We start from the raw sequence: 14,664 nt of genomic DNA, 5'->3' as shown, positions 1-14,664 counted from the left end.
TAAACAATACAGCATAACAACTATTTATATAGCACTTACATTATATTACACGAGTACAGTAATCTACAAGTGATTTACAGTATACAAGAAGAAATGCATAGCTTATATACAAATATTATGCCATTTCATACAAGAGACTTGGCAGGCGGTGGGAAAGTTCTTGAAACCATTTCCTTGAATATGCCAAGGAACAACTGTGCATCCCAAGCAGGAAAAACATACTTCTAATTAAATTTGACTCAATATAAAACAATTCTTTTAGCTATACCCTCCATTAGAAAAATTACCCCTAATATAGAAACATCCTTAATATGGGTATTTCTGGGGCCTGGGAGTACAGATTAGTGAAAGCACTTGCCTAGTATGGGCAAGCCATAGGTTGGATTCCAGCACATTATAACATTATATATATATATATATATATATATATATATATATATATATAATTCTGGCCCATGAAATTTTGCCTATGTGAAATAACCAACAGCCCTTACAAAGATGCATAAATGAAGTCCCACTGTGAATATTGCCTATCCCACCAGTAACCTCCTCTGCAGTCATGGTCCCCATAGATATAGTAGGACCCGTGCAGGAGACTTCTGATAGTCAATTTCACTTTTCAGAAAAGTGTGGCAGCAATCTATGACCCTGCCAGTAGAAGCAATAAGGTTCAAAAATCTCACGATGCCTGGAGATGACTTTAGTGCCCGCCCCCCTGCCATGGCCCCACTCCTACCCTCCCAGGTTATAGGTTGGGAACCACCTTCCAGGAGGCTGTTCTTGCTCCTGGTATCTGAGCCTGAATCACTTCTGACAGTATCATCTCCATCTCCTTCATTTTGTAGGATAGAAAGAGGCTCAGAGGGGTCTCAAGTACCCAAAGAGGAAGTTAATTGGCACAGGGGAGGGGCACTAAAAGCCTTTGCCTTATGCTTCATACCCCACACCAAAACTGTCCAAGCACCTGGCCAGAGGTGAAGAAGGATTCTGGCTTCAACCTCCTTCCGGACCTGGGAAGGGGACAAGGGGTTGGGTGGAACAGGAGAGCAGAGCTCATGGAGGCCTGGGGTGCAGTAGCCTTCTGGTTGAGGTCTGAACCCTGTGTCCTGGGCCTGACTGATTCTACCACCAGCCCACATCTCTCCAATTGCTGGTTCAGGTGCTGGAACCAATTTCTTCCATCACCTATGGAAACTTCTGTGCCATAGATAATGCTGGCTAAGAGGGTAGGAGAGGTGGCTGCCTAGTGGAGGCCTCGCCTAGGCTGGGCAAAGTTTAGTTGGGCACACTTCATGAACTCTTTAGAGAGCGACAGGCCCTGTCTAAGACACTGGAGGTTGCCACTGGGTGACACCCAACCCTTTATGTCTGCCAAACTAGAAGGCTGGGTCCCCATCCTCTCACACCCTGCAAAGCCCACAGAAATGACTATGGTGTATTCCAGGCCAGTCCTTGATGTGCCCCTCTCCCCACACAGCTGTGGATCATGCCAGCCTTCGGGGCCCGTCCTCACTTCAGCAACACTGTGGAGGTGGACTTCTACGGCTACTCTCTCTGGGCAGCCATCGTCAACATCTGCCTGCCTTTTGGAATCTTCTACCGCATGCATGCTGTCTCCAGCCTGCTGGAGGTCTACGTGCTGTCCTGAAGCCTTGGACGGAGCCTTGGGGGCTGGGGATCAGCTCACGTATCCAGAGTTCCTCTGGGTAGCAACTCCAGGGTGGGAGTCACAGTGCTACATTGCCACTGGTCCCCACTGGCCCCAGAGTGAAATTTTCACAAAAATTTATTTTTCCAGGATGAGTTTTTAAATCATAACAAGGACATGCCCACTCTCCCCTGGCATGACCCTAGGACGTGGGGCAGTGGTGGCAGAGGGGCCTTTCTCTGCAGCAGTCCTAGGATCAGGCAGGATCTGGAAGTACCAGCTCTGGCTCCATCCCTAATCCCAGCCTGTGGCCTGGCCAGTACACTGTCTGGAGCTGGGAACCAATAAACCTGCCATTTACCCCTGTCACCCACTTCTTGTCTCAGCTGCCCCATCTGAAGTTGTCACAGGAGGGAAACTTTGGCAGGGAGAGCTGGAAAAACCAAGATTTGCAGGCCTCAAACTTTTCAATGGATGAGTTGCTGGCCATCTAAGCAGTGGATAACTGGGGTGGGGTTGGGGGGTGGGTTTGGATGGAGTTCCCAAGCTGCCACCTTCCTCTTTATCTTCAGGTGACATACACATGTAATAATATTTTTATGTTCCTCATGCCACAAGAAAGTTTAGCCAGGACTTAGTCCAATGTCCACATTTTACAAAGAAGGAAACTGAGGCCCAGAGAGGTAAGATGAATTGACCAAGGTTGCATAGGGAGTCAAAGCCTTTCTACTAAGAATGATAATTTTCAAACTATTTTCAGGCAGCAGATCTTTTTATTAATATATTTTTAATTGGCACATAGGATTGTATGTATTTGTTGGATATAGTGTGGCATTTCAGTACATGTATGTAATGTGTCAAATCAGGGAACTTGGCACATCCATCCTATCAGACTTTATCATTTCTTTGTGTTGGGAACATTCAAAATACTCTCTTTTCCCTATTTGAAAATATTCAATGAATTGTCATCAAAGTTACTCTATTGTGCTACAGAACACTAGAAGTTATACCTCCTGTCCACTGCACACCCTCTACCCATTAACCACAAGCAACAAAACATTTTTCCCCTCAGAATGCTTCAGGAATCTCAGGAACTCAAGTTTATAACATAGGTTATGTTTATAACCTATAGGTTTATAACAGGTTTAAACATAAGTTTAAACAGGTTCGTTCTAGTTTAGGAGGAGTTTGGGAGAGTCAGCTCCCCACCCCTCTCTATGAGAGTTCCCAGAGAGCTTCCACAGTGCCAGGACTTCAACTTCACCAAAAGCTAAAGGCGTAACCAGGGCCGGTGCTACACACCTGCATACCAACGACTGGGGAGGCTGAGGCAGAAAGACCTCAAGTTCAAGGACAGTCTGGGCAACTGAGCAAGGCCCTGTCTCTGGAAAAATAAAAATAAAAAGTGTTGGGGATGCAGCTTGGTGGTAGAGCACTCTTGGGTTCAATCCCCAGGAGAAAGAAAAAAAGAGAGGGAGAGAAAGAGAGAAATGAAGAAAGGAAAGAGAAAGAAAGAAAGAAAGAAAGAAAGAAAGAAAGAAAGAAAGAAAGAAAGAAAGAAAGAAAGAGAGAGAGAGAGAAAGAAAGAAAGAAAGAAGAGAAAGAAAGAAAGAAAGAAAGAAAGAAAGAGAAAGAAAGAAAGAAAGAAAGAAAGAGAAAGAAAGAAAGAAAGAAAGAGAAAGAAAGAAAGAAAGAAAGAAAGAAAGAGAAAGAAAGAAAGAAAGAAAGAGAAAGAAAGAAAGAAAGAAAGAAAGAAAGAGAAAGAAAGAAAGAAAGAAAGAAAGAAAGAAAGAAAGAAAGAAAGAAAGAAAGAAAGAAAGAAAGAAAGAAAGAAAAGAAAGGAAGGAAGGAAGGAAGGAAGGAAGGAAGGAAGGAAGGAAGGAAGGAAGGAAGGAAGGAAGACAGAACGACCAGAGGGGTCAGAGACTGAAACCAGGCCTCCTAGCCAGAGAGACTGGGGGCCAGCTGGAGGGGAAGGCATGGCTGCACTGGGGACTGGGAAAGAAGAGCATGGCATTTGGGGGAAGAGTGTGGAAACAGTGGCCTCTGGAGGGCAGGGGGATGTCGCAGGAAAGCTGCCTGGACACTGCAGGATTAGCCCAGGGGGTCTCAGAGGCCACAGGGGAAAATGAAGAGGGGCTGCCTCCTGCCTTGTCAGAATGAGTCTCTTCAGCCCAAAGTTCCATTTTGCTTTAAGGAAGAGAAGGTCCTTTGCAGCTGGCCACATGACAGCCTGATGCTAAGGAGGGTCCAGGAAAACCTAACCCTAACCCTAGACCTGGGACGGGGGAAGGGTCCCTGTCTCAACTTCGCCGCCAGAGGAAAACGTGGCCTGAACCCTTCTGCCGACCTAAGGACGTTGTAACCCACTCCTCCCATCCCGAGGGCAGGCTGCGATCGCAAGGCCGGTTCGCCTGCCAGTGACCCTTCCTTCCCGCGCCTGTACCGCCTCCCGCTCCTCCCTCCGGTCCAGCCGCCTCGCTATTGGCTGCTTTGTTCGGGCTTGAGCCCCCGGCAGGGTAATTAACGAGGGATTAATGAGATTCCCAGAGTCAACAGAAAAATCGATGGGCCGTGGAGCCTGAGCGGCGGCTGCGCATTCCCGCGGGGGGAGGGCATCGGGGGCATCGGTCGGGGGCACCAGAGCCTCACCTGGACGATCGGTCGGCTCTGTGTCCCAGTTGGTGGTTGGCCTGCGGCGATGCCTGCCCAGTCCTCAGGTAAGGCTCCCGGGGCCCGCAGCTACACCGGAGCGCCCTCTGACCGATGGTGGAACATTCCCGCGGGCCCACCTCGACACGCATACTGTTTCCAAAGCGGGGTTCAGGAACTAGGTGCTGCAGGGATTGCTGAGGGAGGACAGGGGCACCCGGAAGCGGTCGATTCCTTTCCATCAGAGGTTGGTCCCTGTCTGCCCCCGACCCCAACTCGGGCTCTGCATCCACCTCCTTTCCGCCAACTGGGGCGCACAGGGACCAGCAGAGTACGCCCCGCCCCAGCAGGGTCCACACAACCCAAAGGGAACCCCGAAGCTGGGAAGAAGCGAGAAATATGGATAGGTCGTTAAGGGGGTATAGGATTAGGGCTACCTGGAAGTCGGGTCTGGGGCACGTAGGGAGCGGACTGCCCCTGGCCTGCAATTCCCGGGATGGCCGGGAAAGAAATCCCCCAAAGCATCCCCGCCCACTCTCAGCAACCTCCTCTGGAGCAGGTCCTGTGCTCTTTGGCCTCTCCAAGGCCCCAACAGCTCCACGGCTTTCACCGCCGCCGCTTACCAGGACCCATAAACCAGTTTGGTGTTCCAGCTTTCCCTTGGGCTGGCGTTGTGCCGAGGGGGACCCAGAAGGTGGAAGAGTCCTTGTCAATTCCAGATGCACTGATCCTAGCGGTCCCTAAGCGACCCTACCTGCCCACCACCGCACCATGCCCAGCGGGTGAACCTGACTCATCCCTTTGATAGTTCCCTTCAGCAGCTGCTGGAGGGTTGAACCCTGAGGGAGGAGGTACACTCGGGGGGAGAGCCCTAGAGGGAGAGGACCGGGAACCAGTATCCCCTCTAGTCTTGCAGTCCCAGCAAAAACCACCCCTGAAATTCACCAATAACCCCAACCCTTCCATCCTCTCCAGAACCACAAAAGAACTGCAAAAAAAAAAAAAAAAAAAAAAAAAAAAAAAGCACAATGAGCTAACTAACACCTAGGGCTTTCTGTGCTATCCTTTGTGTACTTGTGTGAGTTAAATCATTTAATTCTGACAAAACCACTGTGGCATGTTTTATGCACTAATTCCTTCATTTATCCTTTCAAGAAATTATTGCTCATCTCCTGTGCACCAGGTACTACTATTCCATAGTTGTATATTCCTTTTATAGACGAGGACACTTAGGCACAGAGAGCGTAGACGCTCATCCAAGATCACCAAGGTAGTAAATGCCAGAATCTGAGCTCTTTGACATTAGAGTAACCAGACTGCCATGGAGTGGGCAGGTTCTGGGGAAGGTGAGGTGGAGCCGCCAAGGTTGGCAGAAAAGGAGCAGGGAGGTGTCCCTGTGAACCTCCACCTTACTCAACCTGGGCGGAGGAGTCTGGGAGGAAAAGATAAAGATCTTCGGGGAAGCCTCTAGACAGAGTTGGAATGGAAAGGGTTAAATGGGGAGGGTCTCTGTCCACAGCCCTGGTGCTGAAAACCTCCTATAAACTGCTAGAGTCAATGAATGTCATGCCTGCACTAGGTTGGGGGATCCAAGTAGGACCCTGGTCTCTGGAGGAGCTCCTGACCTTGAGGGGACCCACAGCATGCCTGACAGTGCACACACACTGTGACCACCTAGCAAAAAGCCATCAGCATGCTTGGGCAGAGAGGGAAGGCTTCCAGTGGTGAAGAAGATGGACGAGGGCCATTGGTGGGAACCATTAGTGGGAGCTGGCAGGCGAGGCAGGTGACACAGCTGCTCCAGGAGAGCTGGCAGAAGCCAAGACACCGCAGAGGAAATGTGGAGCCCTCACCTGGGCCTGGACACACGTGGAGGGCAGGTACACAGAGTGTGACCAGGGACCTGGACAGGGAGGCGAATTTGGCCAAGGATGACAGAGTAGACAGGGAAAGGGGAGAAAATCATTTGTACAATCTCAAAAAGAGGTCAAAGGTTTAGTCCTCCGTTTTCTCCAGAAGAGAACAGCAAAAGGTATGATAGTGCTGGGGGTGTGCACAGGAGAACGGGGGCCCAGAGAGGTTGCACTGTAGAGCCCAGGGTGGTGATGCTCTCCTGAATGTGTAAAAAAAGAGGAAAAGCCTGAAACTCTTAAAGCTCAGGGTCTCAAGGGAAAGACAGAGCAAAGTAGGGCTAATTAGGATAGAACACATCACCTATGACATGCCAGCAATCCACAAGGCTAGGTGGGAGTGCTAGGTGGGGTCCTCACTCAGCCTGAGCATGGGGCATTAGGGAAGGTCACTTACCGGAAGTGAGTGTTTGCTGAGTCCTGAAGGACAAGTTAGCATCACCAAGGGGCAAGTGGATGGGCATTAGAGTCAAAGGGCCGAGTGGGCAAAGACAGGGAGGTGAGCGAGAGCAGAGAGCATTCTGGGAATTTCAACGGGATGGTTCAGATTGTGGGTAGGGGTGTGGGGCCTGAAGACCTTGCTTGAGAGGGAAGTTGAGGCTAGACTGGGAAACAACAATGGCTGCTCTGCCTTAAGCACGCGGCCCACATAAACACTCACTGTCTCATTTAATTCTGAAAGGCCATTTAGGCCATGGCTAGTGCTTTGGACTTTATACTAAGGGCAGCTGATTGCCTTCGCAGGGCTGTCGTTAGGGAGCAGGCACCATGGGCAGCGAGGCCAGGACCGGGAGACGGTGGAGGGGCTGTAACTAGACCAGTGGTTGGAGTAGAGTAGTGAGTGTGGGAGTCAGACTGGGCAGGCTTGACACCTGTGGTGGGGGGGGGGGAGGCAAGGAGGGTACCCATTTCTCCACCAGGAGATGCAGGGATGGAGACACCACCTTGAGATAGTGAACCTTAGGAAGCAGGAAAATGGGGCCCTGAGCACTCAGAACCCTGAGCCCAGAGCATCTGCAGAAGCAGCAGAAACCTGCCCAGCAGGAAAGCATGCAGAAGCAGCGAGATCATCTCCACTCCAAACTACAGTCCCACTAGAAAGGAGTGCCCAAAGGGGAGGGTATGCTGGTCTCAGAGCTGCAGGTATTGGGGGACCTGAGATCTGACCCAAGTTAGTGGTGACAAAGTGGCTGCCCTGAATGAAAGCTCAGGGAAGGCAAAGTGGCCAGAGGTGTTCAGGGAGAGAGGAGGATCAAGAATAGTGTCCCAAGTCATGCTAGATGTTCATGGGACAGCTTGGAGTGATGGGGAGGAATAGATGGATGTCAGTTCTGGCAAAGTCAAGAGCATGGCATCCATGCAGATTCTGACCTGTCCTATGTACTTGGTGACATTACAAATCAATCCTATAACTTCCCCAAAAGAATGTAATATGCTTTAAAATAATTTTAATTACATAAATAATGTGTCATTTAAAAAACTAGAATGTCAAAGCTAAAGAAAAGCCTACCACTTCTATCCCAGTTCCCTAATCACTTCTCCAGAAGAAACTCCTACTGTGAACCCAGTGGTCATCTTCCAGACCTTTTAAATGTCATTTATGTGCCCATAATAGACTATTATTTCAGATCACAGCATTCTTTCCTACCAAGCCCAGACTCAGCCTCAGGATCCTTCTCAACACAACACCAGGCAGTAATAGCCCAACCAACCAGTCAGAGAAGACACTTGCTTGTCCTCCCTGATTTCAGGAATGAAATTCCTCCCAGAAGTTAGTAGGGTACAGGTTGCCTTTTGTTTATGAAATGCAATAGCCCTGGGACGTACCCAGGCCAGGCACTATGCTGGTGACTCTGGTTTCCTTGACACTGAATCAGAAGTAGGGTCTTCCAGCCAGGGGTTGGGGAGGTGGTCTCAGCCAGTAGAAATAATCCCCTTGTTTATGTGCAATATAAGTGTTTGCCTCTCTCCTGGTCTGTTTGAACCTCCTGGGGTCCCATAATAGCAGCTGCTATTATTCTCAGTGTTCCAGTCAGAGAGAGTGAATAACTTGCCTCAGGTCACACAGTAGTTAGAGACAAGAGTGGAAATGGAACCCAGGTCAACCTGACAACCAATCCAGGACCCTTTGTCCCTCTCCAGCCCCCGTTGAGGCTCCACCCACGCCCTCTGCAGAAGCCCAGGAGACTGAAGCAGTTCCAACCAAGGAGGATGGAGGGAACGTGGGGCCCGAGGAGACAGGGGCCCCCAGTCTACCCCAGCAGAAGTCCTGGCTGGTGCGACATTTCTCCCTGCTGCTGCGGCGCGACCGGCAGGCCCAGAAGGCCGGTCAGCTCTTCTCGGGGCTCCTGGCCCTCAACGTGCTGTTCCTGGGCGGGGCCTTCATCTGCAGCATGATCTTCAACAACGTGGCAGTCACTCTGGGTGACGTGTGGATCCTGCTGGCTGTGCTGAAGGCCCTGTCCCTCCTCTGGCTCCTCTACTACACTGCTGTCACCACACGAAGGCCCCACGCAGTGCTCCACCGTGACCCTCACGCGGGACCCATTTGGGTTCGGGGTGAGTGACAGGGTGCTGGGTGGATGGAGAGGGCCGGGGCGGGAGGGCCATTCTGGGGAAGATGCCAATGCCTGCCTGGCCTGGCCAGGCTCCCTGGTGCTTTTCGGCAGCTGCACTATCTGCCTCAACATCTTCCGCATGGGCTACGACGTGAGCCACATCCACTGCAAGTCAGAGCTGGAGCTTATCTTCCCCGTCATCGAGATCATGTTCATGGGCGTCCAGGTGACAGACACACCCTACCCACCCAGGCCACATGCACACATACACACTTACCTATACCAGAAACAGCCACATAGGCAATACCGATGGTGTAGACCCAGGGTGTAGCACACATACCATAGTCCCTGCAGGGAGGCCCACCTCCCTGTCCACATCCACACACACCCTGCCTCCCGGTGCAGACGTCCATAGACACATCTGCCTGTGTGTCCAGCACATGCCTGCACGCACACTCCCCAGACACCCAAGCCTCCTCTTCAGAATGGCATCAACTCTCTAGAATTTCTCCTGTGCACCAGGCCTTGTGAGGGGTGCTGCATTTATATCACCTGCTTTATTCCCCTCACCGAGTAGGCATTTCTCCAAAGCAGTGGGCATTTTGGTCCTTTTTTAGAACTGGAGTAATTAAGACTGAGAGGTGTTTTGCCACTGGCCTAATACCACACAGCAAAGAATGGCAGAGCCAGGACTCTACCCGACACTTCCTCTCGTGTCTTCCACAGTAAACACACACAAGTAGCTGGGCCCCGCACACCACAGTCTCACTCTCCCCCTCAGTCGCTGGGTTCAAGGTTCTGTCTCTTTCAGACCGGGGTGCTTTGGAAACACTGTAAGGACTGCGTTCAGGTGCAGACCAACCTCACTAGGTAAGATTTCTCTCTCTGGAAAGTCTTACACACACACACACATACACAACAGCCTCCCTCACAGCAAGGACCTGAAACTGTGGGTTAGTCTGGAATTCATTCTGGTGGCCCAGATTGTGGGTGCTCCTGAAGTCCTAATGCCACGTGGCATCTGGCTTTGAGACTGAGTGGTCACCCTAACAGCAATCTATGGTGAGGACTGGGCACCCAGGGAGACTCCCAGGTGGTGTGAGCAGAGTGTGACCTTCCTCCAGGTGTGGCCTGATGCTGACCCTGGCCACAAACCTGCTGCTGTGGGTTCTGGCTGTGACCAATGACTCCATGCACCGCGAGATTGAGGCTGAGCTCAGCGCCCTCATGGAGAAGTTCTCAGGTACAGAGACCAGACCCTCACCAACACAAACACACACACACACACACACACACACACATAAAACGCAGCTTCCAACCAGTGAGGCTTGGGGGTTGTAGAGCTGAGAGCCAATTCTAGAGACCGGATAATGATTAAAGAGAAAACCGCAGTTTGTCCTGGGTACCTTGGTGCCCGTCAGGACTTGGTGCCCTGCAGCCCACTCCCAGCAGCCATGTGGCCATGTGTAAGCTAGCCACTAATCCTGGGCTGGGCTAGTCACTGAGAAGTCCTTCAGGTATGCACCCCACCCGTGGTGTTTGCATTTTGCTTGCAAAAAAACTCAAAAGCTTTTTGGGGCTGAAAGAAATGTTTTCCTAATACAATTTTAGGTATCTAGATATATCAGGAGGGATGGAATATTTGTGGGCAGAAAAAACTCTCTGGGTTGTCCCATATGCCCAGTCCTCTGTACAATTCACCCTCAGAAGCTGCATCCCACATACCCCATGGGAATCTTGCAATCCATGGGATTCGGCCACACCCGTGTGTCTACGCCCCCACCCTGCCCGCAGCCAAGCCCTGCCAGCACACAGGCATTTACACGCCCACTGCATAAATCATGGCACGCCTGGGTGCTGTGGGCACGTCTCAGAGTCTGTTTACATTTTTTCAGAAAAGCCATGCAAAGAGACTTTGGAGCAAGCAATATCACAGATTTTTAATTTTTATTAAATTATTGTTAAATTTTTATTAAATTATTATTGATTTTTATTATTAACAAAAAACTCAGAGGAGTTGAGGAACACCCATCATGTAAATGTAACAATTTTCAATATTTTGCCACATTTGTTTTAATTTTTTTTGCAAAAGTACAGAAAATAAATTATAGCAATCATGGCATTTCATCTCAAAACATTTAAGTATGCATCTCTCTAAAAATAATTGTATTTCCCTTTATTACCGCATGCTATTGTAATTGCCAACAAAATTCCTTAGCATCCTCCCAATCCTCTCTATGGATTTATATTCCACTTTCTCCAACCAGCTCAGGAAATGTCTTTTGCAGACATTGGCTCCAACCCGCAAGGTGTTGGGTTGACATTTTTCAGTCTCCTTCTCCCTAATGACACAAATATTTGTCGGTTGCTTCCTACTGGTGGCATTTAATTTGCTCCCCTCTTGCCTGCTTTTCCTGGAAATTGGAAGTATAAGCCAAAGTCTTAATTCGATTCATGATAGATGTTTTTGGCACCAGCACTTCCCCAGCGATGCTGCATGTCTTGAAGGGCAGCTTGTCCCAGGACACTGATGTCCTTGTCACCCCAGCATGTGTTGCTGAGGCTGTGATCTGGGCTCAGGTGTGGCAGCCAGATCCTCCAATGTGAATTACAGGTTTGCCTGCCCAGCAAGCAATTTGTGGGGTGACACTTGACACCGGGAACATCCTGTTTAAAATGCTTTACGTAAGCTGGGCACCTGACTCCCTCTGTAAAAGAAAGACCATTCTGTAGCTTCCAGTTTCTCTGCCTGGGCCTCAGTTTCCACATCTGTAAAATGAGCAGCTGGCTGGGAAACTGCTGCCTCTGGCATGTTCCAAAATGGGGATAGGAGTGATTTGCCTCCTGGGAGCAGGGCCCACCTGAACGTCTGTCCCCTTCCACCCTGCCCCCTCCCAGGCAACGGGACCAACACCTGCCTGTGCCTCAACGCCACCGTGTGTGAGGTCTTCCGGAAGGGCTACCTGATGCTCTACCCCTTCAGCACTGAGTACTGCCTCATCTGCTGCGCGGTGCTCTTTGTCATGTGGAAGAACGTGGGCCGCCGCCTGGCAGCCCACGTGGGCCCCCACCCCAGCACCCCACCCTTCCACCTGCATGGGGCCATCTTCGGGCCGCTGCTGGGCCTGCTGGCACTAGTGGCAGGTGTGTGCGTCTTCGTGCTCTTCCAGATCGAGGCCAGCGGCCCTGCCATCGCCCGCCAGTACTTCACCCTGTACTATGCCTTCTATGTGGCTGTGCTGCCCGCCATGAGCCTGGCGTGCCTGGCGGGCACAGCCATCCACGGGCTGGAGGAGCGTGAGCTGGACACACTTAAGAACCCCACCCGCAGCCTGGACGTGGTGCTGCTGATGGGCGCTGCGCTGGGCCAGGTGGGCATCGCCTACTTCTCCATCGTGGCCATCGTGGCCACTCACCCGCAAGAGCTGCTCAACCGGCTCATCCTGGCCTACTCGCTGCTGCTCATCCTGCAGCACATCGCCCAGAATCTCTTCATCATTGAGGGCCTGCACCGCCGTCCACTCTGGGAGGTGCCTCCCCAGGGCCTGGCGGCGAAGTGGGAGGCTGAGCCTCCCCGCAGGGGCTCCCTGCTGGAGTTGGGCCAGGACCTGCGGAGGGCCTCCTTGGCCTATATCCACTCCTACAGCCACCTCAACTGGAAGCGTAGGATGCTCAAGGAGATCTCACTCTTCCTCATCCTCTGCAATATCACAGTGAGTGGCCGGGCTGGGACTTGGGCGGGAGCAGTCCTGGCCAGGTGGACCCAGGAATCCGAATTCAGGAAGTGATGGATCAAGGTCGCATGCTTCTTTCCAACTAGAACGATGATGCTTGAGAAGAGGGAGTGTCAACCCAGCTCTCTGCCAGGTGCCCAGCATGAATTAATGTGCCGAGCAGAGAGCTAATTCTCCTTACACTTCCTGTCTAGTTGGGGAGAACCAGGGGACCGATTAGAAAATCACTGCTGAATTCATCATTCACCAAATTTGGTCAAAAGAGGAGATCAGTAAGAGCAAGTACCTAACTTTCTACTAAAAAAAAAAAAAAAAAAAAAAATCCCTAGTGAACGACATCAGTGACGATTACTTAGCTTCTGGCAGCTATTCATGCCACATCTTCACATTTAACACCACACAAAGGGCACTGTTACTGTCCCCATTGGACAGATGAAGAGACCTGGGTTTAGGGTGTCTGATCTGCCAAGGTCCCAGACCTATAAGTAGCAGTGTGGGGTTGTTTGGCCCCCAACCCCAATGCACTGAAAATACCCTAGATGTGAAATCCCTGGTCCCTACAGAGACCAAGTAATAAGTTGTCTCTAAAGTATGTCAGGAGCTTAGAGAAGGAAGCAAGCTTTAGGGAGGTTTGATCTGGGACTTGAGGGATGGGTAGAATTTGATCAGAGCAGTAGGAGGGGATGAGCTGCCTGTAACTGCAGGAGAGTGAAGCCTGAGCTCAGGGCACAGGGGAGTCCCTAGGTTGCTTGCTGGGACTTCCTGCCCCATCATGTATGGAGGCAGCCTGGGGGCTCATGATGCATCTGGAATTCACATTGGCCCCAGACAAGCCAATGAGGTGCTGAGGCTTCTGTGGAATGTGATAAGGAGGACATGGGGCAGAGGACATTGCTCCCAAAGCCCAGGGTAATGGGGCGGGAGCAAGGTCAAAGGAACTGCAGGTGCTAGGGCCTGCTTCCCCTGAGCTGAGCTGAGCACTTGGGGTGTGGCAGAACCCTCCCCCACTCAACACCCCCTCTCCCTCCCTGCCAGCTCTGGATGATGCCTGCATTTGGCATACACCCGGAATTTGAGAACGGGCTGGAAAAGGATTTCTATGGCTACCGGACGTGGTTCACCATCGTCAACTTTGGCCTGCCTCTGGGGGTCTTCTACCGCATGCACTCTGTGGGAGGGCTGGTGGAGGTTTACTTAGGGGCCTGAGGCTGCCCCAGGAACCCACCTCAGCAGAACCATGAAGTGCAAGGCCAGGGAGACAGCAACATGGAGTCTCTGAGAAGGTGCTTCATTCCAAGGTGCAGAGACCAGCCTGGGACTCCCAAAGCCTTCCCCTCTCCAAGCCTTGCTGACAGGAACGGCGCTATTGCTCAAGACCAAGCACAGGCTCTGGACACTGATCTTCAGAGGCCCATGTCCAGGTCTGCATACATGGCTGCCCCTGCCTTACCACACAGTCCCTGCAGCCAAGGGTGCACCCCAGGAGGCTGGCGAGGGCCCCATGCTACACTTGAGAAGGGCCAGTCCTAAATAACACAGTCTGGGGGCTTTGGAGAGGGTCACCCCTCCCCAGCCAAGCCTCCAGGAGTCTGCTTCCTCCCATGGGAGGGGCACACAGCCTGAGCGGGACCCAGGACATCCTGGAAACTCAGAGCTCCGCAGGTAGCCCTGCCCCTCCCCACACACCCTGCCTCCTAATGAGCTCATTAATTAGCTGCCAGGTGGGGTTGGATAGCTCTCTCCTGCTGCCATAAACCCTGTTTGTTTGATCGATTACTTCTGAGCTTCGTGGCATTTGTTCTCAGGGACAGAACTGCTACTCCAGGCACGGTAAGAAGGATGGTGGTCCTGGGCAGCGCTGTGGCCTGGGACAGCCCCATTCCTGGGCCTGTCCACCCCTTCCCTAGTCTGATCCAACTCAGGGCTCATTTACCCCCTTCACGCTCCACCATTCGCACAGTGCCTGCAGGGGACCTTCTGCAGCTGGCGCACCACAGGTGGTCCCTGCCGCCTCTGGCTGCTGCTCCTCAGGCCTGCCTGATCCTCTGAGCCATCAGGTGGAGCAGGAAGGTGAGCAAGAAGGCAGGCCTGACAGCCCATCCATCTCCCTGAGCCCAGTGCAAACAGCCTCGCCTGTGTGGGCTTTTCTAAGTGGCCACAGC

At 51.6% G+C, this 14,664-nt stretch overlaps 2 protein-coding genes across 7 annotated transcripts in view; both read left to right on the top strand.

Moving 5' to 3' along the window:
• The window catches only part of OTOP2 (otopetrin 2), a 34,245-nt gene extending 31,184 nt beyond the window's left edge, over window positions 1–3,061 (top strand). For 5 of the 6 annotated variants that reach the window (XM_079133172.1, XM_079133173.1, XM_079133176.1 and 2 more), the window contains one exon: window positions 1,478–3,060. In XM_079133172.1, the coding sequence (XP_078989298.1) occupies window positions 1,478–1,648 (171 nt within the window). In that variant the 3' untranslated portion in view covers window positions 1,649–3,060. Of the gene's footprint in view, window positions 1–1,477 lie in introns of all 6 variants that reach the window. The other variant, XM_079133177.1, reaches the window with a different exon arrangement.
• A 558-nt stretch (window positions 3,062–3,619) lies between these two features.
• OTOP3 (otopetrin 3) lies at window positions 3,620–14,625 on the top strand. Its single transcript, XM_079133466.1, has 7 exons — window positions 3,620–4,368; window positions 8,353–8,769; window positions 8,858–8,994; window positions 9,580–9,638; window positions 9,893–10,011; window positions 11,667–12,481; window positions 13,538–14,625. The coding sequence occupies exons 1-7, from the start codon at window positions 4,350–4,352 to the stop codon at window positions 13,706–13,708; spliced, it is 1,737 nt and encodes a 578-aa protein (XP_078989592.1). The 5' UTR covers window positions 3,620–4,349; the 3' UTR covers window positions 13,709–14,625.
• Window positions 14,626–14,664: the final 39 nt, after the last annotated feature.

Source organism: Sciurus vulgaris, assembly GCF_902686455.1.
Source record: "Sciurus vulgaris genome assembly, chromosome: 3".
Lineage (NCBI taxonomy): Eukaryota > Metazoa > Chordata > Mammalia > Rodentia > Sciuridae > Sciurus > Sciurus vulgaris.
This window is presented reverse-complemented; position numbering and strand designations above follow the sequence as displayed.